This window comes from Salvelinus fontinalis, chromosome 16 (genome assembly GCF_029448725.1).
Source record: "Salvelinus fontinalis isolate EN_2023a chromosome 16, ASM2944872v1, whole genome shotgun sequence".
Taxonomy (NCBI): Eukaryota; Metazoa; Chordata; class Actinopteri; order Salmoniformes; family Salmonidae; genus Salvelinus; species Salvelinus fontinalis.
The window spans coordinates 17,079,383-17,105,686 of NC_074680.1; the positions used below are offsets into that span (position 1 = coordinate 17,079,383).

At 41.6% G+C, this 26,304-nt stretch overlaps 2 protein-coding genes across 9 annotated transcripts in view; both read right to left on the reverse strand.

Annotated features, from left to right (window-relative positions):
• The window catches only part of LOC129812722 (pleckstrin homology domain-containing family G member 3-like), a 44,797-nt gene extending 21,905 nt beyond the window's left edge, over positions 1-22,892 (reverse strand). Inside the window, exons 1-5 of one of the 8 annotated variants that reach the window (XM_055864543.1) lie at positions 22,677-22,892; positions 22,172-22,245; positions 21,665-21,746; positions 17,434-17,531; positions 11,138-11,205 (exon numbers count right to left, since the gene is read on the reverse strand). In XM_055864543.1, coding sequence (XP_055720518.1) covers positions 11,138-11,186 — 49 coding nt within the window. In that variant the 5' untranslated portion in view covers positions 11,187-11,205; positions 17,434-17,531; positions 21,665-21,746; positions 22,172-22,245; positions 22,677-22,892. The remainder of the gene's footprint in view (positions 1-11,137; positions 11,206-17,433; positions 17,532-21,664; positions 21,747-22,171; positions 22,246-22,676) is intronic. The other 7 variants (XM_055864542.1, XM_055864545.1, XM_055864544.1 and 4 more) reach the window with 7 other exon arrangements.
• An 863-nt stretch (positions 22,893-23,755) lies between these two features.
• LOC129812724 (kunitz-type protease inhibitor 1-like) overlaps positions 23,756-26,304 on the reverse strand; it is an 81,659-nt gene continuing 79,110 nt past the window's right edge. Inside the window, exon 16 of the mRNA XM_055864551.1 lies at positions 23,756-26,272. Within this exon, the coding sequence (XP_055720526.1) occupies positions 26,091-26,272 (182 nt within the window). The 3' untranslated portion in view covers positions 23,756-26,090. The remainder of the gene's footprint in view (positions 26,273-26,304) is intronic.

Sequence of the window (26,304 nt, forward strand, 5' to 3'; positions counted from 1 at the left end):
GTGGCGCAGTCAAACTCCCACACCCTCCTGCTTTAGCTCAGTCACATAAAGGCTTGGTAAGGGTCATTTCCATCTAAAAAGAGAACCCATGAGCACTAACATGTGAAGTTCATAGGAGCCTGTTAAATTGGGTGTCAAATGAAAGGTTAGTCTATATATTTTTTTAAATAAAGGAATATACACTGCTCAAAAAAATGACGGGAACACTTAAACAACACAATGTAACTCCAAGTCAATCACACTTCTGTGAAATCAAACTGTCCACTTAGGAAGCAACACTGATTGACAATAAATGTCACATGCTGTTGTGCAAATGGAAGAGACAACAGGTGGAAATTATAGGCAATTAGCAAGACACCCCCAATAAAGGAGTGGTTCTGCAGGTGGTGACCACAGACCACTTCTCAGTTCCTATGCTTCCTGGCTGATGTTTTGGTCACTTTTGAATGCTGGCGGTGCTTTCACTCTAGTGGTAGCATGAGACGGAGTCTACAACCCACACAAGTGGCTCAGGTAGTGCAGCTCATCCAGGATGGCACATCAATGCGAGCTGTGGCAAGAAGGTTTGCTGTGTCTGTCAGCGTAGTGTCCAGAGCATGGAGGCGCTACCAGGAGACAGGCCAGTACATCAGGAGATGTGGAGGAGGCCGTAGGAGGGCAACAACCAGCAGCAGGACCGCTACCTCCGCCTTTGTGCAAGGAGGAGCACTGCCAGAGCCCTGCAAAATGACCTCCAGCAGGCCACAAATGTGCATGTGTCTGCTCAAACGGTCAGAAACAGACTCCATGAGGGTGGTATGAGGGCCCGACGTCCACAGGTGGGGGTTGTGCTTACAGCCCAAGACCGTGCAGAACGTTTGGCATTTGCCAGAGAACACCAAGAGTGGCAAATTCGCCACTGGCGCTTCACAGATGAAAGCAGGTTCACACGCACATGTGACAGACGTGACAGAGTCTGGAGACGCCGTGGAGAACGTTCTGCTGCCTGCAACATCCTCCAGCATGACCGGTTTGGCGGTGGGTTAGTCATGGTGTGGGGTGGCATTTCTTTGGGGGGCCGCACAGCCCTCCATGTGCTCGCCAGAGGTAGCCTGACTGCCATTAGGTACCGAGATGAGATCCTCAGACCCCTTGTGAGACCATATGCTGGTGCGGTTGGCCCTAGGTTCCTCCTAATGCAAGACAATGCTAGACCTCATGTGGCTGGAGTGTGTCAGCAGTTCCTGCAAGAGGAAGGCATTGATGCTATGGACTGGCCCGCCCGTTCCCCAGAACTGAATCCAATTGAGCACATCTGGGACATCATGTCTCGCTCCATCCACCAACGCCACGTTGCACCACAGACTGTCCAGGAGTTGGCGGATGCTTTAGTCGAGGTCTGGGAGGAGATCCCTCAGGAGACCATCCGCCACCTCATCAGGAGCATGCCCAGGCGTTGTAGGGCGGTCATACAGGCACGTGGAGGCCACACACACTACTGAGACTCATTTTGACTTGTTTTAAGGACATTACATCAAAGTTGGATTAGCCTGTAGTGTGGTTTTCCACTTTAATTTTGAGTGTGACTCCAAATCCAGACCTCCATGGGTTGATAAATTTGATTTCCATTGATCATGTGTGATTTTGTTGTCAGCACATTCAACTATGTAAAGAAAAAAGTATTTAATAAGAATATTTCATTCATTCAGATCTAGGATGTGTTATTTTAGTGTACCCTTTATTTTTTTGAGCAGTGTATATAAACACTGAACAAAAATAGAAAACGCAACATTTACAATGATTTTACTGAGTTACAGCTCATATAAGGAAATCAGTCAATTGAAATAAATTCATTAGGACCTAATCTATGGATTTCTCATGACTGGGAATACAGACATGCATCTGTTGGTCAGATACCTTAAAAAAAAATAAAAAAATAAGTATGGATCAGAAAACCATTCAGTATCTGGTGTGACCACCATTTGCCTTATGCAGAGTTTATATTTGTTGTACTTTTACCCAATTGGTAGTTACGATCTTGTCCCGTCGCTGAAACTCCCCTATGGATTCGGGAGAGGCGATGGTCGAGAGCCATGGATCCTCCTAAACACGCACTTCTTGACACACTGCTCGCTTAACCTGGAAGCCAGCCGCACCAATGTGTAGGAGGAAACACAGTCTAACTGATGACCGCGGTGTCAGCTTGCAGATGCCCGGCCTGCCACAAGGAGTCGCTAGAGCGCGATGGGACAAGGAAATCCTGGCCTGCCAAACCATCCAGGACAATGCTGGGCCAATTGTGTGCCGCCTCATGGGTCTCCCAGTCACACTTACATATTATGTTAATATTTTTGGTCATGTGTCAACCCTTTTCCATCCAAAGAAAATCAAACAAAGGCTATGATTTCTTCAAACAGATGGAAAAGGGGGTCTTAGAAATCATCTACCAGAAAAGTCTTAAAAGGCATTAGAAATACATCAAAACACAATGTTGAAGTAAAGACCCTTGCCAACTTATATCAACACATATTTAGTTTAGGAGATTTGTTTCTGCCTACTGTAAGTTTAACAAACATTGCTTTGAAATTCCGTTACCAAAAACCCACATGAAGATATTTTCTAATTTCTCTCCCTCATTAGGAGGGAGGTCATTGAAAGTTCACAGAAGTAACACGTAAAGATAGGACTATTGATTAGTTGTTGTTTTTACTGATATCAATTTTGTTTAGGAATTATTAAGGGATTAAAATGTGAAATTCTGTTACCAAATCAGTAACAGAATTACTGAAAAATCTAACGTAACTTCTGTATTTCAATTGGCTACAATGGGAAATCATAGTAGTCACAAACCACAGTTGGGTCACCTGTTACCGTCCTCCCTTCCACTGGTATACTGTTATGTTTAGCTGATAACCATTTTCTTTCTCTTTATCATGGTCAAAGCAAGAGTGTGTAAAGTATGGACAAGCCCTCCCTCTTTCTCATTAATGTCACCTTTCCTGGCTCTTACTGACACCTACCCATGAGCCTCCTCCCTTTCCATTTACTCTAGCCAGAATCCTCACCCACTGAGCACCGACCGACACCGGATGTCCATGGATGTTGAAAAAAAGTTTAAATGTGGTCAGTCCGCCCTGGCCTTGATTTCAACGTCCACAGACATCTGGACCGGCCTTTAATTTGGCCCAAACATAGGCATCCATGAGTGGTTCAGATTTTTTCCATTCCGGACCAAATCATAGACGTGTATGTTTCACAAGTTTGGACAGTACAGTAAAGCAAAGCATAGTTCAGTACAGGACAGACCTGTACAGTAGTTCAGTACAGGAAAGAGTAGATCACACTAGAGTTGAGTACATTCATGTACTGTATTCTACTGTACGTCTGATTGGTAGACCAACCAAATTTGGTGTAGTTTGTTGGAGGTCATTAAAATAATAGCCAGTGTGTAGAATAATACCCAGATATGCAGAGGAGGATATTGCATATTTCCATCTTTGTGTACCTATTTAGGATACATCACCATGAATAGAATGACATTCATAATTATGCATTCATGTGTAGTACAGATCAGAGACCCAATTCTGAAATTACCGCAATACTGTTACTGGGTGTAAATCCACTTCACTTTTTGTAGTTCAATAACCAAAATAGACTTTCAAAGTCACCCAATTCTTTTTGCAGACATGGATGAATCTTAATCCGGAGCAGATATTTAACAGAGTTTCTGGAAAACATGGTCACAAACTGATGGAGATTTTACAGAAATTATTTTAAACTTTTAATCTGCAATTATTCCATTAAATGTGTTTTTGTCAAATGTTCTGTGTAACTTGTTAAAAGTAGTCCTTGTGCATAGAGCTGTAGGATTTGTTAAAACTCTGAAATAAATGGTTTTTAAATTTGGCATACATTGTTTTGTGAAAAATCTTAGTCAGTGCAATTCCATTATCGTGGAATTGCCCCAAGGTCATTTTAGTCCAATTCTGTTTGAGGCTACCAATTGAATACAATCATTAACATAGTCAAACAGAAGTATTAACCAAGTCAAGGTTAAAAACAGAGTATAGTATTTGGAGTACATTTTAGCCTCACCTTCAACAATACAGAGTTACACAAAGTATGATCTCTGTTTCAAATAGCTACAGTATGACAGAAGAATAAGTAAAAAATAAGTCACATTGTAACACACAGTACAAGGGATTTCATCAGATCAACTGCTAATGTCTGAACGGAGTATTATGGGCTGTTTTAATCACCTTGTTGAGGTAAAATAGCTGACATGCCTGCTGTATTCATTCTGAACCCCTAGTTGTAATTATTTGAATTCCTGGTTGCTACAGCCTATTAAACCAAAGTTAAACTTCAGACTACTGAATGTAAATGCCACAAGCATGACCTCTGTTACTCCCTGGAGTCCACAGCCCGGCCCCTGGGAAGCTATAGTTCAACTTAGATGATACTGTTGAACAATGGTCTTCTATGGGAATGGGGCCTGCATGTTTTTGACTACTGAACAATGTCAGGCATCTTAACAAATGAGAATTCCAGGTCCATGAGACTTCCCTTTGAGCCAAGCCAGGTCTAGTTGGAAGAAGAGCTCTGGGCCCGTTTTCCTGAAAGCATCTTAATGCTAAATTCATTGTTAGAAACAACTTATCCTTAAGATACTTTTGGCCCTGGAAATTTATGATGAGTACAGCAGCCCCTGGCTTTGAACACTAGTATAGTATTTCCACAGCCTGAGATGAAGGCGAGACATTCTGAAGGGTCACTGAGTAATCAGACAGTCTAGAACAGATGTAATCTACAGATGGTTCCATTTCAGCTTTCATTCGTCAGAGGTTGACACCATAAAACTCATATGACCCCGTCTGTTTGTGATGAGAAGATTGATGTCAACGACATACAGTACCAAGTAAGGTAGACATGTACTGTAGTTCTGACAACACCTTGTTGTTCACCTTCTCCACACTGAGCATGCAAATTGTCTCTCAGTAAAGACATCCCTCAATGGGACATTTCACTGACAGTATGACATGTCTGTCTTGTTAAAGAGCACTATAAATCAAAGATGAGAAATAATCCCTAATTTTCTCTCATGGTCCCTGTGATACAATAGGATTAATTCCCATCAGGAAGCTATATTCTTTTCCCAACAACTTTTGATCGCAACACTGAGAAGACTGCATTACCTGTCGGTTTCAAAACATTGCGAGATTGACATGTGGACGTATGCAAACCAACCTGCTCTGGCTTCCATGTTCATATGTAAATTCTACACTGGACAAAGGGTTGTTTTTCCTCATGGGCTATATTTACAGCCCAGTCAAAGCAGTTGCTATGGAGAGACTCAGAGCTCTTAGACAGTTCTATCTAAGACACATTACACAACATGTCCTGCCTTCCATAGGAGGAACTGATTACATAGGTTAAAAGGACTCAATGCAAAGATGTTAGATAATAAATAACAACAAAAGAGTATAAAAAAAACATAAGATAACTGAAGGGCCTAAATCCATCCATAGTGATGTTGAAACTAAACTTAAATTGGGATTAAACCATGACAATTATGCTTTTGATAGAGTTTCTAATAATATCTTATAAATTAAAAAATACACCTCAGAACAAATATTCAAATTAAACGTATTTTGTAAAATCTCTGGACACACCTTTAACAAAAGAGTGCAGTGACTTGGTCCTCACCACCCAGGTCCTCACTATGACGAAGGTGAGAAATTCCACTGTTGTCCTAAGTCTGAGACATCCCTCCCTTATTAGGCATGTAAGTATAAACTCCCTTCTGCTCACCTCCAATCTCCTGAACCGCAGTAGAGAGTCGGGGAAACTTTCATCTGATGAGTGAGCACCTTTCCGCTGTTCCAGACACACCCCTATGACTCTACATCTGCAGCTTGCACCCCTCACATCCAGTCAGACATTTCCTTATGAACAAAAGTGGACGGCAAAATGGATACTTGGTAGTCATCATAATCCTGATGTTGTTTGATAGGAAACCCTCTCCATTAAAAGTGACCCATCTTCATCCTTGAATGTTTCTAACCAAATCAGGAGCTAGGAAAGAGGAACATGTGTCCGTCTCCAACATCCAGAATGCAAATTCCTCTCCCTCCTCTAGTTGCAGGGGCACCTTTGAAAACAGAGGAATATGTCCTCTTCGCTCTCTAAAGAGGTTGAGAGCATGAGGCAGCACTCCGTCTCCAACACCATAGTGTTATACAGTTCTCCTGAACCCATTTCCTGTTGCGGTCTGATATTTGCATGCAAGTGGCATGGTGTTCACCAGGATGAAAATGAACCATATATAAAGTCCCTTCATTGTGAGTGTCCTTCCTCCCAAGCAGGCACCAATGTGGCCCCACTTATTCTGTTAGTACTACTTCACATAGCTGTTCTTCTAATCATCCTGACTCAAGTATCAAATGAAGCTGCGTAATTATTGAAGATGGTGAATCATGTCTAACAAGGCCTTGTTGTTTAGTACCAGACATTGACTGAAATGTCACTCTGCTGGACACATCATTCATATTGGATCTTATTCACACCGTTGAGGCAGGGGTTCACAAAATGGCAAACTGCCATCCCAGACAGCTTGTTATACAACCTTTTTGTTGTAAAATCCCAAAAACTTGAACATTTTGTTCCCTTTGTTATGCCTTGATTCATAAGAATAGTTATAATCCAAGATCATGTTAAACCCTGTCAAAACAAGTTGTAGAAATACTTGAGCAATTTACAGTCCATGAGCACGCTATTTACTTTCCTGAATAACTGCTGCAAGGCATTCTTGATTTCTTTACATCGGTTTCTCTTGACTGTGCATTCACAATCTGAATATCTAGCGGAGAATCCCTTCTAGCCATAAAGGGGACCTCCTCAAGCCACATAAGCTGGAAAATCCAACCCTCTAATTGAACGATGACTACTTTTTGTATGTTGTCATTCACTCACAGGAAAAATCTCCTGTGGATCCGAAGGCGCCCCTTATATCGGTTAACTTATCCTTTCAGAGTCAAGGGCTTGGCATCACCCTGTTTTACTATAGGATAAAGCCAAGAATGGCATTTCTCTCTACATCTCAATGACCGCTTCAATGCCCCAATATTCCTCCATCCTTTAACACACACCCTTACAACCCTGGCCGGGGTTATCAGTTCCTCCACAAAGATCAGACAAAAGGAACACGGGGTGTCTGGAGTTTATCCCCTTGGGAAAGACTCCTCCCCACTTGGCTGTGGTGAAAGACTCCTCCCCAGGAAGCAGCGTATGCACAGAGGCTGAAGCTGAGGATTAGTCACAAGTCTACACCATCATCGTGCACATTGCAACTAAAGGACAGGAAAAACTCCCTATCATTGCCATGAATCATCACTAGTGACAAGACAATGATTGAATTTTCTTCCTTCAAACTTATTTTTTACATTTTGTATTTGGGCTTTTGTATTAAGAATTGCATATCGTACTGCATTGTTGAGGGGAGTTAACCAGTAAGCAATCTCTTTCTTGCTTCTAGACTGTTTTATTTACACTTTACTTTTACCTCTAAAAGGACATTAAAGTGGATGTTAATGATTAGCTTGGAGGTCAGTAAATAAACCCGAATAGCAGCAGTGACTAAGGCTGAGCACACATAACCTGAACCTGCATTCCACACGAAATGTCAAGGTCAAAGATCTAGCTAGTTGTTGGGAAGTTTGAGGAACTCCTGTGCTAACAAGTGAAACTGTTTGTGGTTGACACCGCTTATTTGCCATGACAATGTGAATATTCTATCCTTCAGACCTGTTCTTAAATATTTGAAAGTTCACTGTACACTTGTTTAATGTGCATTCTTCCATTTCAGTTGCCTGGTTTCTGACGAGGAAACAGGTAAAGCTCAACTGTCAACTATATACATTCACACTATAATTTCCCACCAAATTATTCTGGACTAGAGACCTGATAACTCAAAAGCAAACCTTGTAATTTACAGTGATAAGACTAAATTGGGGGACAAGGGAAACATTTCTCTGCACTGCACCTCTGAACCACCATTCCAATACTAATAAGAGAAGGAGAAAGTGGTTGAGAGATTCAAAGTTTTGAAAGACACTTCTGTTCAAAAGACTCTGAATTAATCCTGTTAGTTTACTTGCAAAGCAACGTTTGAGGGGTGAAGGATCCAGCAGTGCCAAATTGACCTCAGTACCAGTGCCAAATTGACCTCAGTACACAGGCATGTGATGATCCACTTATAAGACTCCATTCAACATAACCCCCAAAGAGCCACTTCAGCTGGGGTTTATTTAAAGTCCCATTTCCTCTGGACAACACATGCCATCTGGGTCTGATGGAGGTCCGAGGTGTGAGCACATTGTAAACTTTACCACCAGGCTGTGTGTCCACAGACAGGCCCATGGCCCATTAGCACTTCCCTGCAGAGTGAGCCCCACTGAGGGAGGGCAACACTCTGGGGGACAGCTGGGCAGATAGGAGGAGTTGAGGGGGGTCAGGGAGGGATGTCCTGGGAGTTCCCTTGAGCCCTTCCAGGACATGCAGCATATGTTCTCAACTGAGGTTCACTGACAGACATTACACAGGAAAAGAAAACAACTCCAAATACAAGCAGCATCGTATCACAGAGGAAACTAATGTGGGGTTTTCTAAATGGAACAAGATTCTGGAGAACTTTTAACAGACAGCACAATAACAATGCAAACTTCCCCAGACCTTGGAATGAGACTCAGAGTCTATGACTAATGTGCATAATCTACTGGAAGAGTTCTGGGTGGAATGTAATTGTAAGGGGCAGTAAAATCATTCACATTGAAATGAATCAATGTGACTGATTGTGGGGAGTGGGAGGCATGGTCCTGAACAATGCAGTAGAAGACATTGAATGTGGTGCTATATAAATGCCTTGGCAACAAAAGAGCTCAGACCTGATCCTTTTCACCATCTGCACAAAAACATTGATGAATAGGAGGTTGTCTCTGTAGTCCAGTGTCCATCTTACAGTTTGTGTTGCTTAGCTTGGTCCCAGATCTGTATATGCAGTCTATAGGTCATGGCATGACAGCAATAGAAGAGTTGGCTGAAGCACATACAGATTTGGACTGGGTCAGACTAAAAGTCACTGCCAGTGCCACTAGCATTAAAACCCTTTCTAAGCAGTCTCCACATGGGACCAGTATGCATGTGACCGGATCTGGTGCAGCCAGCTAACCTATGGCTGACTGATAGAGGAGCAGAATGAGGGGTAAAAGAGTTAAGCTCTGGAGGCCCCCATTAACAAGCAGCACTCAGAGAGGAGCAGTCATCCCTGCCTGGCCAGGTCACCACAGTCTGTAGCCCCAGGCCCACTGGGCTGGAAAAGCTGCTGCTTGGACTGGTTCCCATTGAATTCCTCAGTCTCCTACCCCTTTAAAGCTCCATACATTCTGCAAACACAGCTACATTCCAATTCCAGTCCTCATTACTAAGTAGGTCAGGGGTAGCTCTTATCTTTGGCACCCTGGTCCTGAGGTGTGTTGGTACTGGGTTCAGACATGATGTTTCATCAGCAGCTTCACACAGCGGTGCTTTAGCTTTCATACAGCATGGCGATATTGACTCATACCCATTTGGTTTGACGTTTGCTTAGAAGAAGTCAGAGTTTGCATGGGAGAATAATGCACCAACAATTGATCTAAAACCCACATATAAAACACCAAACAAAGCTTAAACAAAGCTTAAACAATGCTAAAATGTTGTTTTACTTCCTCCATTTTACTTCCGCCAACAGTCAATTCAAAATGTATTAAATGACTCTGGGGGGGGGGGGGGGGGGGGGGGGTACTAATCCACCACAGCCTGACTGTGTATATTAAAACATTTCAGTTGATATATCAAATGAAATAAAGCCATCTTGGAGCAGAAGCAGAGTATTGAACCCAGGGTTTGTCCCGTGCAAGCCATGTCAGGTGTACAGTAATTGTAAAGCTGTAACCATTGAAACCAATCCCCCAGATTTTTTTTCAGCTGAGTGGTCATGTTATAAACCTTTGGGCTCTTTTGACCCCAGAGGTGAATTTGAGCTGGATCGTCGCGACAATGACAGACTTCATTGTTTACCTTTGAACACACACATTCCTCGTGAGTCTTCACTTCGTCCAATCATTACCTCAAAAGAGAGAGACATCATTCCAAGCTGCCTGTTAACAGTTATCCATCCAAAGAGAGACAAATCGACAACATGCTACTTTAACGCCACTTCACACACTAGTCCAAATGAGCTGCAAGATGTCTTTTTAAACTACAATTTGAGAGCAGGCTAAATCAAAAGTTGAGATTTGTTTTAGAGGCTTCAATTGTGAAGGGAGTCTGAATGCAGTCTGAGCTATAGGCAGTCTGAGGGAATGACACAACTCTTCATGAGGGCGGCACACGTCCCCCCCTCCCAGCCACTGGCCTCACTTGGCCGTGGTGGTGGCAAAGGGACGGGTGGGGAGGAAAAAGGGAGCCAATGACACATTGGCATTCTTCAGCCAGAGTGGAAGCTCAGTGCCAAAATCTATTCAGTGGAGAGGGGGGGGGGGGGGGGGGGGGCATTGTGGACACAGGCAAGTTCTTTTACTGAATATTATTAGCAATTGAAATAACATAGAATTTAAGGAAGCACCCCCCACCATGCAGGTCAGTTACATATGCTGGTCAAAGCATAATCATTGTTTTAGAGTCAGACACATCCTGATCCTTGTTTTGGTCTGAGCTATGCAGAAGGGGCAGTCCAGCTCCGGAATCACACAAAGCACCGCTCTGCCAGGTCAGCCCTGACAGACTGTGGGCAGGGAATTCATGGGTCTCTGAGCTCTGCTTTTTCAATCCTTCAGATGTCCTTTATTCTGCAGATTTCTAGCCCTTTCCACCTACCCATGCAGTACTTTGGCTGACGGCAAATAACCTGCAATTTTGGATTAGAATGCCCTTCTATCAATGTTACATTAGCTCTCCAATGCCAGGACGCCAAACAAACATTACATTAAGTCAAAGGAGGTTAGTAATGGACGTTGAGCTGTAGACTGCCAAGTGTTCATTGTTTGTCTGTGCATCTGAGATGTCACATACTGTACGACTAACTATAAAAAAGTCAATAAGATGTTAAAAAGTCTGGTCTTACCTTCCCCCATTGGGCCCTTATGGAGAGTACTGTGGGACTCCTCTGGCATGGCACTCAGGCCTCAGGACCTGCCAAGACAGAACAGAGTCAGGTCTCAAGTCAGCACAAGTGGACTCACTGTAGTAAAATCAACATGAAACATAAGATTTCACATAATAATGCAACTCTGTTAAACAGCAACAGAACAAAACATTTTGTTCCTCTGATGTATGGCCAATGTTGTGATGCCCTGTTGTCAGTCACCTCAATCTAGATTCTACATTCCGTAGTATTGATCACAGTATGTGCATCGCCCAGAAGATGATCACCAGCTTCATCACAGTTGTAAACCTTTCCCATTGCTCAGCTGCCCCAGTTATGTGCTTGTTACACCATCGTATTGTGCGCTTATACAATCTATACCATGCTAGACAAACACATTCATTCCCCACTCCTCTAAGCTTGCACAGGTATGGGGGAAAATAGCTGGATTCTTATCAGCATTTAATAGAGAAATTCCTCACATTCCACTGATTACTGCATGGTTAGTCTGTGTTTGAGTGGCTGGCACAAGCTCTGACGTATGGGGCTCCAGAGGGCTTTGTATATTCCTGAGATTACAACATGAGCTCATACCAGACCAGTGACTGGAAGTCTGGGGGAGTGACATGAGACAGAGCTGGAGGGTCCTAGCTGGGATGAGACATCCAAATGCTGCAACCACCTGAAGAAAAGGTTGACGGGAATGGTGAAATTCAGTCAAATTGAAGCCTTACAGTAACCAAACCACAAAAGCATTTCCAATAGCTACCTACCCTCTTCCATAAATCACCCTTTGAATTAGTAAGGGCAAGGATTTAAATGCATCTAAAGCCCTTTTTCAGGCATAATTGTTCATAGGCTACATAGGAGGCTGTTGAGGTGAGAATAATGGCCAGAATGGAGCAAATGGAATGGCATCAAACAAATGGAAACCATATGTTTGATACCATTCTACCCATTTTGCTGCAGCCATTACCAAGAGTTCATTCTCCCCAATTACGGTGCCACCAACCTCCTATGGTTGGGAAGTTCAAACACAGTGGCCTGCAGTTAAGTTAGGCACTCATCACGCCAAAGTACTTTGGTCTTACTGATGAGGAGTGTCACCTCCAGGCCCAGCCACCCTGCCAGTTTCCCACATCACTGCTTCTCTCCCTCCTTAAATCAAATGAATACAAAAGACTGGGCCTGAGAACTCGTCTCCTGTGATTCCTAGTAAGCCTCCATCTTTCAAACAATCACATATTTCACCGCAGCTAGATTGGAGAGGCAGGAATTTGGCAGGGATTAGTATCGTGCATTGTTCCGAGTGCAATCTGTGGCCATTGCCCCGAGCAAGCTGACTCGCTGAGGCCAAGCCCACTGCCTCGGGAGTTGGTCAACTATGTTGCACAGGAACGCTGGGAGAAAACAAGTCCCCTGCTCAACACATTATATTCACTTGTTTAACAGTGAGAAGTGGGCCTGCAGCGCCTAATGCATTGAGCAACGGAACAAATCCACTTCCGACAGGTCTGGAACTCTGACCTCAGAGCTAACCCAGCTGCATAACCACGACTACACTAATCTCTGAACCCTCACCTGGTAAATGCGTGGATAGACAAGAAAATAATTGCTCGAAGGTAGACCTCTCTCTGGGATATGTGGGACGCCAACATCCAGTGAAAATGCAGAGTGCCAAATTCAAATAAATTACTATAAAAATTAAAAACTTTCATGAAATCACACATGCAATACACCAAATTAAAGCTACACTTGTTGTGAATACAGCCAACGTGTCAGATTTCAAAAAGGCTTTACGGCGAAACACAAACGATTATGTTAGGTCAGTACATAGTCACAGAAAAACACAGCCATTTTTCCAGCCAAAGAGGAGTAACAAAAAGCAGAAAGAGATCAAATGAATCACTAACCTTTGATGATCTTCATCAGATGACACTCCAACGACTTCATATGACACATAATACATGTATGTTTTGTTCGATAAAGTTCATATTTATATCCAAAAATCTGTTTACATTTTCGCGTTATGTTCAGTAATGTTTTGCTTCCAAAACATCTGGTGATTTTGCAAAGAGGCACATCAATTTACAGAAAAACTCATCATAAATGTTGATGAAAATACAAGTGTTATTCATGGTACTTTAGATAAACTTCTCAATGCAACCGCTGTCAGATTTCAAAAAAGCTTTACCGAAAAAGCACACCATGCAATAATCTGAATACAGCGCTCAGAGCCCAAATAAGCCATACAGATATCCGCCATGTTGGAGTCAACAAAGTCAGAAATAGCATTATAAATATTCACTTACCTTTGATGATCTTCATCAGAATGCACTCCCAGGAATCCCAGTTCCACAATAAATGTTTGATTTGTTCGATAAAGTCCATAATTTATGTCCAAATACCTCCTTTTTGTTCACGCGTTTAGTACACAATCCAAACTCACGACGCGCGGGCAAGTCCAGGCGGAAGTTCAGACGAAAAGTCATATTACAGTTCGTAGAAACATGTCAAACGAAGTATAGAATCAATCTTTCAGATATTTTTATCCTAAATCTTCAATAATGTTCCAACCGGAGAATTCCTTTGTCTGTAGAATTGCAATGGAACGCAAGCTACCCCACACATGAACGCGCGTGACCAGCTCATGCCACTCTGGCAGACCTCTAACTCATTCAGCTCCCATTCCCCCCCTCCTTCACAGTAGAAGCATCAAACAAGGTTCTAAAGACTGTTGACATCTAGTGGAAGCCATAGGAAGTGCAATATGACCCCATTTCCACTGTATCTACAAACCTCAGATTTCGCACTTCCTGGTTGTATTTTCTCGCAGGTCTTTGCCTGCCATATGAGTCCTGTTATACACACAGACATCATTCAAACAGTTTTAGAAACTTCAGAGTGTTTTCTTTCCAAATCTACTAAATATATGCATATTCTCTCTTTTAGGACTGAGTAGCAGGCAGTTTACTCTGGGCACCTTTTTATCCAAGCTACTCAATACTGCCCCCCTGTCCCAAAGAAGTTAAGAAACACACACGTTCAAAAGTTTGAGGTCACTTAGAAATGTCCTTGTCTTTGAAAGAAAAGCACATGTGCATTAAAATAACATCAAATTGATCAGAAATACAGTGTAGACATCGTTAATGTTGTAAATGACTATTGTAGCTGGAAACGGCTGATTTTTTATTGAATATCTCCACAGGCGTACAGAGGCCCATTATCAGCAACCATCACTCCTGTGTTCAAAAGGCACGTTGTGTTAGCTAATCCAAGTTTATAATTTTAAAAGGCTAATTGATCATTAGAAAACCCTAGTTAGGCTTGCTACAACCTAAACTATAAATTCACAGCGTAACTTCATTACCGTGAAATTTTCCATGTACAAAAACCAGAGAAAACAAACTTGGATGGAAAAACGTAATATTAATGAAGAGGTCTTCTAGCAAGAACAAGGTCAGCAGAGCAATTTATCACACCCCAACCTAGTTTTACTGCGTTTTAAACTTCTATTATCCATCATCTCAGGTTTGCTGAGCTATGAAAACTGTAAATCACTATTTTCCTAAAGGTGGGAAGCACAGCTTCCTTCAAATCCTTAGGAAAACACTAGCCAGGCTGACACAGTCATGTGAAGGGGGCCCCTTGTGCTGGAGCCAACCTTCGTTACACACAAATGGATAGCATTTGTTCCCACAGCTGAAAAGTGTGTTAGCCGCAACCTGAACCTCCCTTCTGGAGATGTGGAGCTTGTTCTCTAAGTGGACCCAGATGCCACCACAAATAATCTGATGGTTGTTAAGTTAGAGCGCTACAATGGATCACTTGGTCTGTAATATCCCTTTCAGCGGAGTAGATAATGTCCCTTGTTCCTGTGATCTTAGGGTTTCTGAGCTTGAATTCCAACTGGAAACTTTTTCCTAACAGTCGACAGTTGTGACAGGCACATGTTGCCCTGAGATAATAGACTGTGCTCAGTTGGAGAAAGGGAGAGAATGAAAATTCTAATTAGGTCACTGTATTAACTGTGTGCCCAATGCCCCACCACAAACGGATAACCATAACAAGCAGCCGACACTGTCTTCCCTGTACTTGAGACCCAACGCCTGGCATTCTTGGGGAGTGATTACTATCTGGGGAATATCATTCACTACTGACAGCTCCCAGTGTTGGGAGGGAAGTAAAACCTTGAACTAATAACAGAGGGCAGACTATGGAGGGTAAGACAAGCCCAGGCATCTCCTCTGGGTAGACATGCCACTCTACGTCTCTCCAGAGAGGTTTACAGACAGAGGGCACAGACTGAGCAGAAAGGAAGTGACATTTAACCAACCTGGGAATTTCCTATTGAGCACCAAGGATAACATCAATAATATTGATTTTGAACCATAGGGAATAATTTCATATCACTTACTGACTCCATAGTGCCTGGGGGAGGTATCTGTCAGAGGCAATGAAATACAGTGGGGTTGGAAATTATTAACAACCCTAATAAAGATGAGCATAAATAACTATACTAAACAATTCAATTACTAAGCTATATGGTATACTCTAGAAAAGTAGGAAATTATATTATACTGAACAAAAATATAAAATGCAGTGTAGCTGCCATGTCTCATGAGCTAAAATAAAAAAAGAGCCAGAAATGTTCCATATGCACAAAAAGCTTATTTCGCTCAAGTTTCACACAAGCTTGTTTACATCCCTGTTAGTGAGCATTTATCATTTGCCAAGATAATCCCTCCACATTAGAAAAAGGCTCAGTGCCATTATCCTCGCAAGGTGAGGTATTGAAAACAGGGGTTCAAATAACTGTGATCCCTACCTTTGAGAGAAAAAAAACATCACTTGTTAAACAAAATCTTAGTATAAAATAATTTCCCCCTTATCTTTTTGCATACAATATAGCTCAGCATTTGACATTTTGCTAATCTTTCTCGAAAGGTGCAAATCCCCCCTCTGTATGTGAATAACAGCCGAGTCTGAGGGAGAAATTACTTCACTTTTGGCTGCTGTGTCAGAGAGCAATTTCCTTGTTCCATATACAAGTAACTGGCAAAATAAAAGAAAATGCTTGAGTAAATGAAGGATATAAAGTATATTGAAAGCAGATGATTCCACACAGGTGTGGTTCCTGAGTTAATTAAGCAATGAACATCCCATCAGGCTTAGGATCGTGTATATAAATGCCCAGTTCCCCATTATTTTGGCCTCCATGGCTAGAAGATATCTCAGTGACTCAGTTGCTCAATCATGTAGAGAACCTGCTCCCTATTACATGCAACAAGGCAACTGTAAACATGTTGTCCCCCATGAATGATGCAGCGCCCCCCCCCCCCCCCCCCCCCCCCCAGGCCAATTGAGCGATCGCGTGTGACTAACAAATTTCAGTTAACTACTGTAGCTCCCAACTTGGGCCAATCAGTGTAATTCTGTAAATGCCGGATCTCTATGGCAAGACGCATCATTCACCCAAGTTTAGTCAAAACCGTGCCAGTTCTGCCTGAGATATCACGTGTGACTAATGTACGAACGTACTAATGGACGGAGACAGATCCACAGTCCCCTCCTCGAATTCATTGTGGGGTACAATTCACTTGGCAAATTAACAGTTTCTGTGTGCGACAGGGTAGCCTAGTGGTTAGAGCGTTGGACTAGTAACCGAAAGGTTGCAAGTTCAAATCCCCGAGCTGACAAGGTACAAATCTGTCGTTCTGCCCCTGAACAGGCAGTTAACCCACTGTTCCTAGGCCGTCATTGAAAATAAGAATTTGTTCTTAACTGACTTGCCTTGTTAAATAAAGGTCAAATAAAAATAATAAAGCATAATAGAGGGGGCAGGTTGAGAATACTGCAGTAGATTGTAGGCTGCTCCACCTCTCTCACAGTCAGACTACATCACATTCCCTCTTCCCCAAACTGTCTTCCCAACAAGTCTCAAGGGATTCTGGGAATACTACACAAGTCTCTGGGGATGTCCTCATTCAGACAGAACACTGTCAGGATGTTTATATTCAGAAAGTGAAAAATAAAAAGCTGACTGAGACAGAGCCTTTATTATTTCAGTGGTAGGGCCGTGTTTATCTTGCTTGACCTCTCGCTTACCCCTGCCTACACCGACAGAGGGGGAAAAAAAACACTCACAATTCTCTCAGTGTCAGAGAATGACCCTCTTTCCCACATTTCTCCTGCACCATGTCCTTGACACAGCCCACAAGAGACCAACGGCCTTTCATTCACAGGAGAACACAATAAACCAGACGCATACTCACTCAATTTCAGTCAAACCAGCTCCTTCTAGAATAGCATCTTCGTAACCTTCGACTTCTCCCAGACATTTAACATATGGGTCGTTCCACCTCAAAAAGCTCTAGAAAAAAGGTTCAGATCGTTAAGAATAGCATTCCTGCAATATTATTTCGATCTAAGAAATAAAGGAAATAGATTGCTTTAAAAATGGGCTATTGAAATAAGATTAATATAATTTTCAATAAATATAGTACCTAACATCTGATTTAGACCAAACTTCCTCCTAAACATGAGTAAGACATTAGGAATCCCCCTCAAAAAACATTACCATGTCAGCCACATTAAACATTTGCGAATTGACTTGAAAGCGGGGGGTATACGCTCCAAATTGCATTGTGGTTTGATGAGAACACATACATTTTGCCATAACATACCTAACGAGTGGAAAATGCTGTCTTCGTCATTAGCAAGTTAGGACCTTACTGGTGATGAACTGGACTTAGGTACGCAATCTTTTTAATGGTTGTATGCTTCACTGTCTGATGCCACAGAGGGAAGTGGTCCCCCATAATGTTCTGCAGCATGAAACTTACAAAGAATATGACTGCCGATAGCTACATCTCACAGTGGAAGGCCATTCCTTCTCTTGCTAGAACAAAAGTGGTACCTGCTACGTACCAACCCAGTAGCAACAAACCTATCGATTCTACTTGTGGAATCGCTATGCTTGTCGTGGCCAACAACTTGACTGAGCCAATCAGAGAGCACAAACCCCCACGACATTGAGCCATACATTTTTCTTTTTGAATCTCAGCACACCATGGACGAGCCAGTCACACTTCATATACAATGTAGGCTATGGGATGGTAGCTAAGTGCACAGACAATGCACACAACACTAAATACTTCCTCCAAGCTAGCTAACCACTGTAGCTAGTATTGACATCCATTGCTAATCCATTGTGATTTAATTTTCATGAAACAGCTGCCAAGTTAGTGAGGTGTCCTTAGCTAGCTAGCTATGTTGTGCTAGCTGGTGAATATGCTAACATTAGCTACCTAAGCATTTGGCTATGTGCTGGCTCTGGCAGTACAGGATGTGGCCATCTGGCTAGTATCAACAAGGCCTTTCTACAAAATAGCAACATTATCACAAATAGTTTTGAATTTAGACCTTAAGCAATACTCATGGTTATGCATTGTCAAACACCACCTCTGCCACCTTCTGGTTTGGAGTATTTTAACAAGGCTGAGTGGCTGACAACTTTCAAGGTCTTTGCTGTTTGAACACAAAAGCGATTGAACAGTGTCGGTAGTCAGAGGTGCTAAGTATTGTCGGCAGGCAAACATTTAACAATCCTACCTCTGTCTGAGCTTTACCATGTTTTGAGAGGCGAGGGGAAGCCTGCTGGTCAAACTTAAAGGGCAAGTCCTTAAACTGAGAGAGTCTGATTTAAGTGCAGTTTTATAGCACCGTCAACATTATGATGGCACAAACACTCCCTCTGACCTCAGATCTCCAGTCCTAAATCACACTCCACTTTCAAAGCAGGCTAATGTTTATCTTCTACGTTGACCTCTAACTCTGTGCGTAATCCTAGCTCAAACTTACAGTGGTTGTTGTAACTTTGGAGCCCAGAGTCAGACATGACCAAAATCTATTATCCAACATTAACCCATGGACAAGGCTAAGTGCATCTTTGTACTTTTTCATGCAACACTAAACTAAGCTACCGTTGACCACCAAATAACATGCAAGGTTTGTTTACCCAGGAACAGACTTGTGCAAGACTCTTGGTGGTTTACTAAGATATCTGTAGACGTAAATGCTGGAGTCATTTTGTGAGTGAGATAAGGGGCATGAGTTGAGAGACGTGTGAAAGTCACCCTCTCTCTCTGCAGCTCAGCCCTTATCAGTGCGACTATCAGGAAGCAGAGAGGGAGCTAGAGCAACCCAGTGTTCTGTGTACATACAACAAGCTGCATGTGTACAACAGGCTAGTGGAGAACAAGACGTACCCGTCTGTGCCACCGACAAGGAACAACAGTGCATCTCCTCCCAGAAGAACCAGAACCGGAATTGATGGAAATTATGTAAAAATGTACCACCAGCCACTTTAAACAATGCCACCTAATATAATGTTTACATACCCTACATTACACATCTCTTATGTATATGTATATACTGTACTCTATATCATCTACTGCATCTTGCCATCTTTATGTAATACATGTACCACTAGCCACTTTAAACTATGCCACTTTATGTTTACATACCCTACAGTACTCATCTCATAGGTATATACCGTACTCTATACCATCTACTGCACCTTGCCTATGCCGTCTGTACCATCACTCATTCATATATCTTTATGTACATATTCTTTATCCCTTTACACTTGCGTGTATAAGGTAGTAGTTGCGGAATTGTTAGGTTAGATTACTTGTTATTACTGCATTGTCGGAACTAGAAGCACAAGCATTTCGCTACACTCGCATTAACATCTGCTAACCATGTGTATGTGACTAATAAATTTGATTTGATTTGATTTGAAGACACTTCACCCAGTGTTGCCCTTGATGCCCAGTACTGAAGATATTCAATGGAAGTAGGTTAAGTGCTTTCTACTTGGACCCCCATGAAGAGTGTTGTCCATTCCATAGAGTGATCATTTATCTATACTGAACAAAAATATAAAAACAATTTCAAAGATTTGACTGAGTTACACAGTTCAAATAAGGAAATCAGTCAATTTAAATAAATTCATTAGGCCCTAATCTATGGACTTCACATGACTGAGAATACAGATCCCTTTAAAAAATTTAAATAAGTAGGGGGATGGTGCAGAAAACCAGTCAGCATCTGGTGTGACCACCATTTGCTTCATGCAGCGCAACATCTCTGTCGCATAGAGTTGATCAGGCTGTTGATTGTGGCCTGTGGAATGTTGTCCCACTCCTCTTCAATGGCTGTGCGAAGTTGCTGGATATTGGCGGGAACTGGAACACGCTGTCGTACACGTCGATCCAGAGCATCCCAACCATGCTCGATGGGTGACATGTCTGGTGAGCATGCAGGCCATGGAAGAACTGCGACATTTTCATATTACAGATCCTTGCGACATGGGGCCGTGCATTATCATCCTGAAACATGAGGTGATGGTGGCGGATAAATGGCACGACAATGGGTCTCAGGAGCTCGTCACGATATCTCTGTGCATTCAAATTGCCATAGAGAAAATGCAAATTGGGTTTGTTGTCCATACCTTATGCCTCCCCATACCCCCACCATGGGGCACTCAGTTCACATCAGCAAACCGCTCGCCCACACAACTCCATACACGCTGTCGTACATATGCCCGGTACAGTTGAAACCGGGATTAATCCGTGAAGAGCACACTTCTCCAGTGCGTCAGTGGCCTTCGAAGGTGAGCATTTGTCCACTGAAGTCAGTTAGGATGCCGAACTGCAGGCAGGTCAAGACCCTGCCGAGGATGACGAGCACGCAGATGAGCTTCCCTGAGACTGTTTCAGACAGTTTGGCAGAAATTCTTCAGTTGTGCAAACCCACAGTTTCATCAGCTGCCCAGGTGGCTGGTCTCAGACGATCCCGCAAGTGAAGAAGCTGGATGTGCATCCAGGCCTGGCACAATTACACCTGGTTTGCGGTTGTGAGGCCGGTTGGACGTACTGCCAAATTCTCTAAAACAATGTTGTTGACAGCTTATGATAGAGAAACTAACATTAAATTCTCTGTCAAGAGCTCTGGTGGACATTCCTGCAGTCAGCATGCCAATTGTACATTCCCTAGAAACTTGAGACATCTGTGGCATTGTGTGGTGACAAAACTGCACAGTTAAGAGTGGTATTTTGTACCCAGCACAAGGTGCACCTGTGTAATGATCATACTGTTAAATCAGCTTATTGATATGCCACACCTGTCAGCTGGATGGATTATCTTGGCAAAAGAGAAATGTCCACTAAAGGCGTCAGCATACTTCAGTTCGGCTGGCGGCTAGCCAAATTCATCTAGGCGAACCGAAAGAGTGTGCTTACAAACGAGGGGGGAAAAAAGAGCAATAGTTCTGTTTGTCCATTTTGAGACACCGTAGCCTGTGTACACTTCCTCAAAATAGTCAATTAATTTAACATCAATTAATGACATTTGAGTTTTTGCCAAGGATATCTTAGTCATGCAATTTTATGTTTGGTGTAGTATTTATCAATGAAAAATGTGCATGAAAACGAGTTGTACCTCGTTGAATGACGAAGACTTGATTGAAGAATCCCTACTGTTGACCAATCACTGACGAAGGTGCATAGACTTCAGCTTGCCTCTAGAAAAAATGTTTGCCCAAACAAGTCAAATTGACTTTTCATTAACCTTAATTTTGTTTAATTCCAGTGCAACTGCTGCTGGGAAATTTCCTTTGATTATAAACAGCCTGCAGTCAGGACCTCTTTGTTCCATTGTAACACCCATCAGCTGAAGCAATTGGGTACACTGGGTCAAGGATTGTCAATAATGAGTAACTTGGGAAGAAGTGATTTCAATACAACTAATAAACTAGGAAAATAGTAGGAATGTTTAAGACTCATCCAAGTGCAAAATATAAATCTAGTTGATACGCTATATTGGTCTCAGATGTCTCCATCCAGTAAAGGTGACTTTTGAAAGCCTACAGATCTCTACAGCTGGTCAAAATTCAGTCAAAAAAAAGTGTTTAGAACAAATATAACTGATCAGTTCCGAAACTCTTACCCTTGGCAGTTGAGTTTAAGACATACGTTTCAGAATTTGCATAAATCTTGTGAAGTTCCACAGGGTCCACCTACCTGTTGGAGAGAGGGGTGACGACTGGCATGACACTGGATAGCAGCCTTAATTTGAAATTCTCATGTAAAGTGGACTATTCAGGTTTGGTTTTTATAGCCTAAAGCATAAAACTCTACTCTTCCACCATTCATCCTGTCAAAACAGGTTGGCAGATGTGTGTCATGAAGGCCCCGTCTGCATAGTTATGGAATTGAAGAAATACAAGGACGGTCTTGAGGTGCAGGAATTTACCACAATAATTGCGGCTTCGATTGAATAATTTGATGGGCATGCAACAAAAAAAAACCTCGCTCTAAAATCGACGTATCGGCCATACACTCGTATGCTGTATTCATCATAGGGAAATTCGAGGTCCGACTTTTTTTCTTTCTGTCGAACTGTTTCTTATTCAGGATCAGAAGTGTTATTAGCGTTCATTAAAAACACTTACCAATTGTTTGAGTGTGTAGTCGTCTCCCTGTGAACTTCTGAAAGTGTAGCTGTAGTTTTTCAGTAGACTATATTATGAATTTGGTTTTACTTTTCCAAGTCCTTGTTTTCCATAGATCAACTCACATTGTCAAACACAGAAATACTCCGCACATCCCCAGTTGTCCTCTACTGATTATACACAGCTGAGCAGAACGCATAGCGAAGTACAGCGAGCAATGGTCAAAGACCGCCTACTTACAGAGCACGCTATCTTAAACGGGAGAGTGGTAAAATTTGTCGTCTCAAATTGTCCAATTTAGGATTTGTCTTTATTTGTGTTATTTGCCTCAAATAGTGAGTGAATATTATCCGATTGTTTCTGTATTGAAATAAATGTGTTCTTTTAACATCAGGTCATCACTGTTTATGTGCATCTGGAAAATGTCACAAATTCAAGTTTCTACCAATCCCCTTATTCAAATTAACACAAGCTAATATTTAGGCCTAAACTCGGTCCTTATCCGCCCATTGTAAACTGACACACTTTAGAGCATGTTCAACCTCTTTTTTCCTCTGTCAATTGTGTGGATTACTCCTGAGGGCCCAGGCAGGCAACATGACAAGTTAATAAAACACTTTCACACACCATCACTAAGTCTTATGATCTTTTGATGAGGGTATCCAGTCCCTCCCTATACTGTAAAAGATCCCTACAAAGAATGGCAGACATAACTGGAGTGAATCAATTGAAGGAACAACTCACTTGTGGCTAGTAGTAAAGGGATGTACTTTTTTTTGTATTCCCCTCATAATTCCCTTTAACCTGTCAGATTTGCTTCTATTGAGAAATGTAACCACTGAGCTAATCTACATAACAATGACTAAGAATGTCCTGTCCTAAAATTGACATTTTGTCAGCAGGGACTGTATAAATGGTGCACCTCACTCTGGTAGTTGATGAAATTACAACTGACTAGATTTAGTCCTTCAGGGGGGGCTGTGCATTGAAGTCAATGTTTACATCTGCCGGTAATGGTTGGGTAAATAGGTAAGAGCCCATCATATATTACCGCTTATGACACAAAACTAGTTGATCCGTTTCTGATTCAGGAATGTTTTCCAGGTTATTTAAGTTTATTACAAACATTTTCCAAATGTGCGAGTGTGGAGAAACAGTATTAATTTCATGATTACATTTATTGTATGTTAAAGCCCTCATGCAGTCTTCGTAAGTGTATTTTTCAAATCATCGCTGTATGTCTAATAAATCACTGATTATTTAATCAAAATATTTTTTATCCTTTAATTCCCTGCACCTCCTTTGGCCCTTGAAATACTCTGTCTGATTGTGTGGGCTTTATGAAACAAATTCGAAGATATTTACATACACACTGATTGGCTGATAGGATGGTGGTCTATAACCTACCTCCTTACCCAGATAAACAGTCATTGGTCTATTATAAATCACATCACATTGTGACATGATGTGGGCCAAAAGATCCATCCCACCTGAACAGGCTGAAATACAAGTCATTTTTCAAACAGTTAATACACAAAAAGGGCATTATCATCATTTTCACAATTTCAGAGTTATTTCAACCTCGGAAGTTTCCATCCAATTGGTGAAAGATTTATGCAAAAAACAAAACAAAATCTCCATAAAAACTATATGCACATTTTCCCACCAGAGCTAAATTCCAATCAAATATATTTGTTGCAGATAAAAGGCTGTGCGTGATGATGTCATGCACATAAAAGTCATGCACATAAAAAATACAAGTTAAATGGGTTTCCATTGCATTTAACTCTACTGTTTTTCTCACAATTGGCTCGTGGACTCTAGCCAACAGCTTGCAGATACAGTGTGGGTATAGCCTGCCCTATATGATGAGATTATTATGGACAAAAGGGCACTGCCCGTTTAACCTCAGATGATGGAATGTGAAATTACAGTAAAAGCAAGGGTTAAATAAAGTATAGTTACATTATGTGATACTAATCATAATGTGCTGAAAAAGCAACAAATTCAGACTAGCATGCCTCATCTTCAGAACAAAACACATACTGGTAACCTTAGTATAATTTTATATAGGATTTGAGACCTAATGGTAAAATAGATAAAACTATATATAAAAAGGTGTTAGCAATTTTTTAGGGGAAATGTTGAAAGGAGTATATTTTTTCATGTTACTACCATCATGAGGCACAAACTGGCTTTAGTTTCCCCTCTTCTGTTTCTTTCTGAAATATCCGTTTTCATCATCAGAAGATAAACTCCAAAAGTAAAATAACTTGCTCTAACTAACAGTTAAGACAAAAGGTGTTAACCATGTACAATATTTCCAGCAACACAAACAAAAAATGCTTAAAATACAATAAAACATAAGAATAACAAATTAACATTTAGTAAGCAATAGCGGCAGGTATCATTATGTCAACAATTTACATGAATAATAGTCAGATTTGTTGATTTAATCATTGGACCATTATACCCTGAGTGCAGAATTAGTGACCAACCATCTGAATTCTGAAAGGCTAATGCAAATTATTATTTTTTTAAATGGCAAAACACAAGTGTCACATTTTGAAGAATTTCTGCCACTATCTTTCCGGAGTGGTGTCAAGCTCCAATAAAATCTCATAGGCCTACATTACAACATCAACAAGGAAAAGCTCTTAGCAAACAGAGAAGCCTGTATTTGTGGAAAATAAAACAGACTATACTCCGACACAAAAACCCTCCAAGGTTCACATACGGCACCTTGCAAAAGTATTCAGACCCCTTTGATTTTCTTCAAATTTTGTGTTACAATGGGATTCAAAGATTTAATAAAAACAATAATTGTCAACAATATATACAAAATACTCTAATATCAAAGTGGAAGAAAAAAGCTTTTTTTTCCCGTATAAAAATGCAATAATTAAAATAGTCGTTGCATAAGTATTCAGCCCCTTTGTTTAGGAAAGCCTAAATTAGTTCAGGAGAAAAATGAGGCTTAACAAATCACAAGAAGTTACATAGACTCTGTCCATGTAATTATGGCTAACCCTTACTCTGTCCCCCATGTAAGCACAGATTCAACTACAAAGACCAGGGAGCTTTTCGAAAGCCTAATAAAAAGTGCAGTGATTAGTAGATGGGTAACAATAACAAATCAGACATTGAATATATCTTTAAGCATTGTCTAGTTAATAATTATGCTGGGCATTATGTATTAAACTACCCAGACACCTCAAAGATAGTCATCCTTCTGAACTGAAAGAAGACAGTGAATGTTCCAGTTTTGACTTAAATCTGCTTGAAATACTAAATGGCAACACTTGACAGAGCTTGAAGAATTAAAAAAATAATAATAAATGAAGAAATCAAAGGGGTCTGAATACCTTTGCAAGGTAACACTAATGGCTGGCCTGTTGGGTCAAAGGTTAGGGGTCAGATGGGCTTGGTGGTGCTGTTGTAGACAAGGCGCTCTGTGTCCTCCTTGGTGTAGACCTGGGTGCCGTTGATGGGTACCCGCTGAGGCTGCTTCTTCCTGCCCTTCATGAAGCAGTAACATAGAACAAGCAGCAGTATGATGATGGCCAGGCCAAGCAGTGCGGCTATCGCGATGATGCCTGAGAGAGGATGGGCATGAAGACACACACAC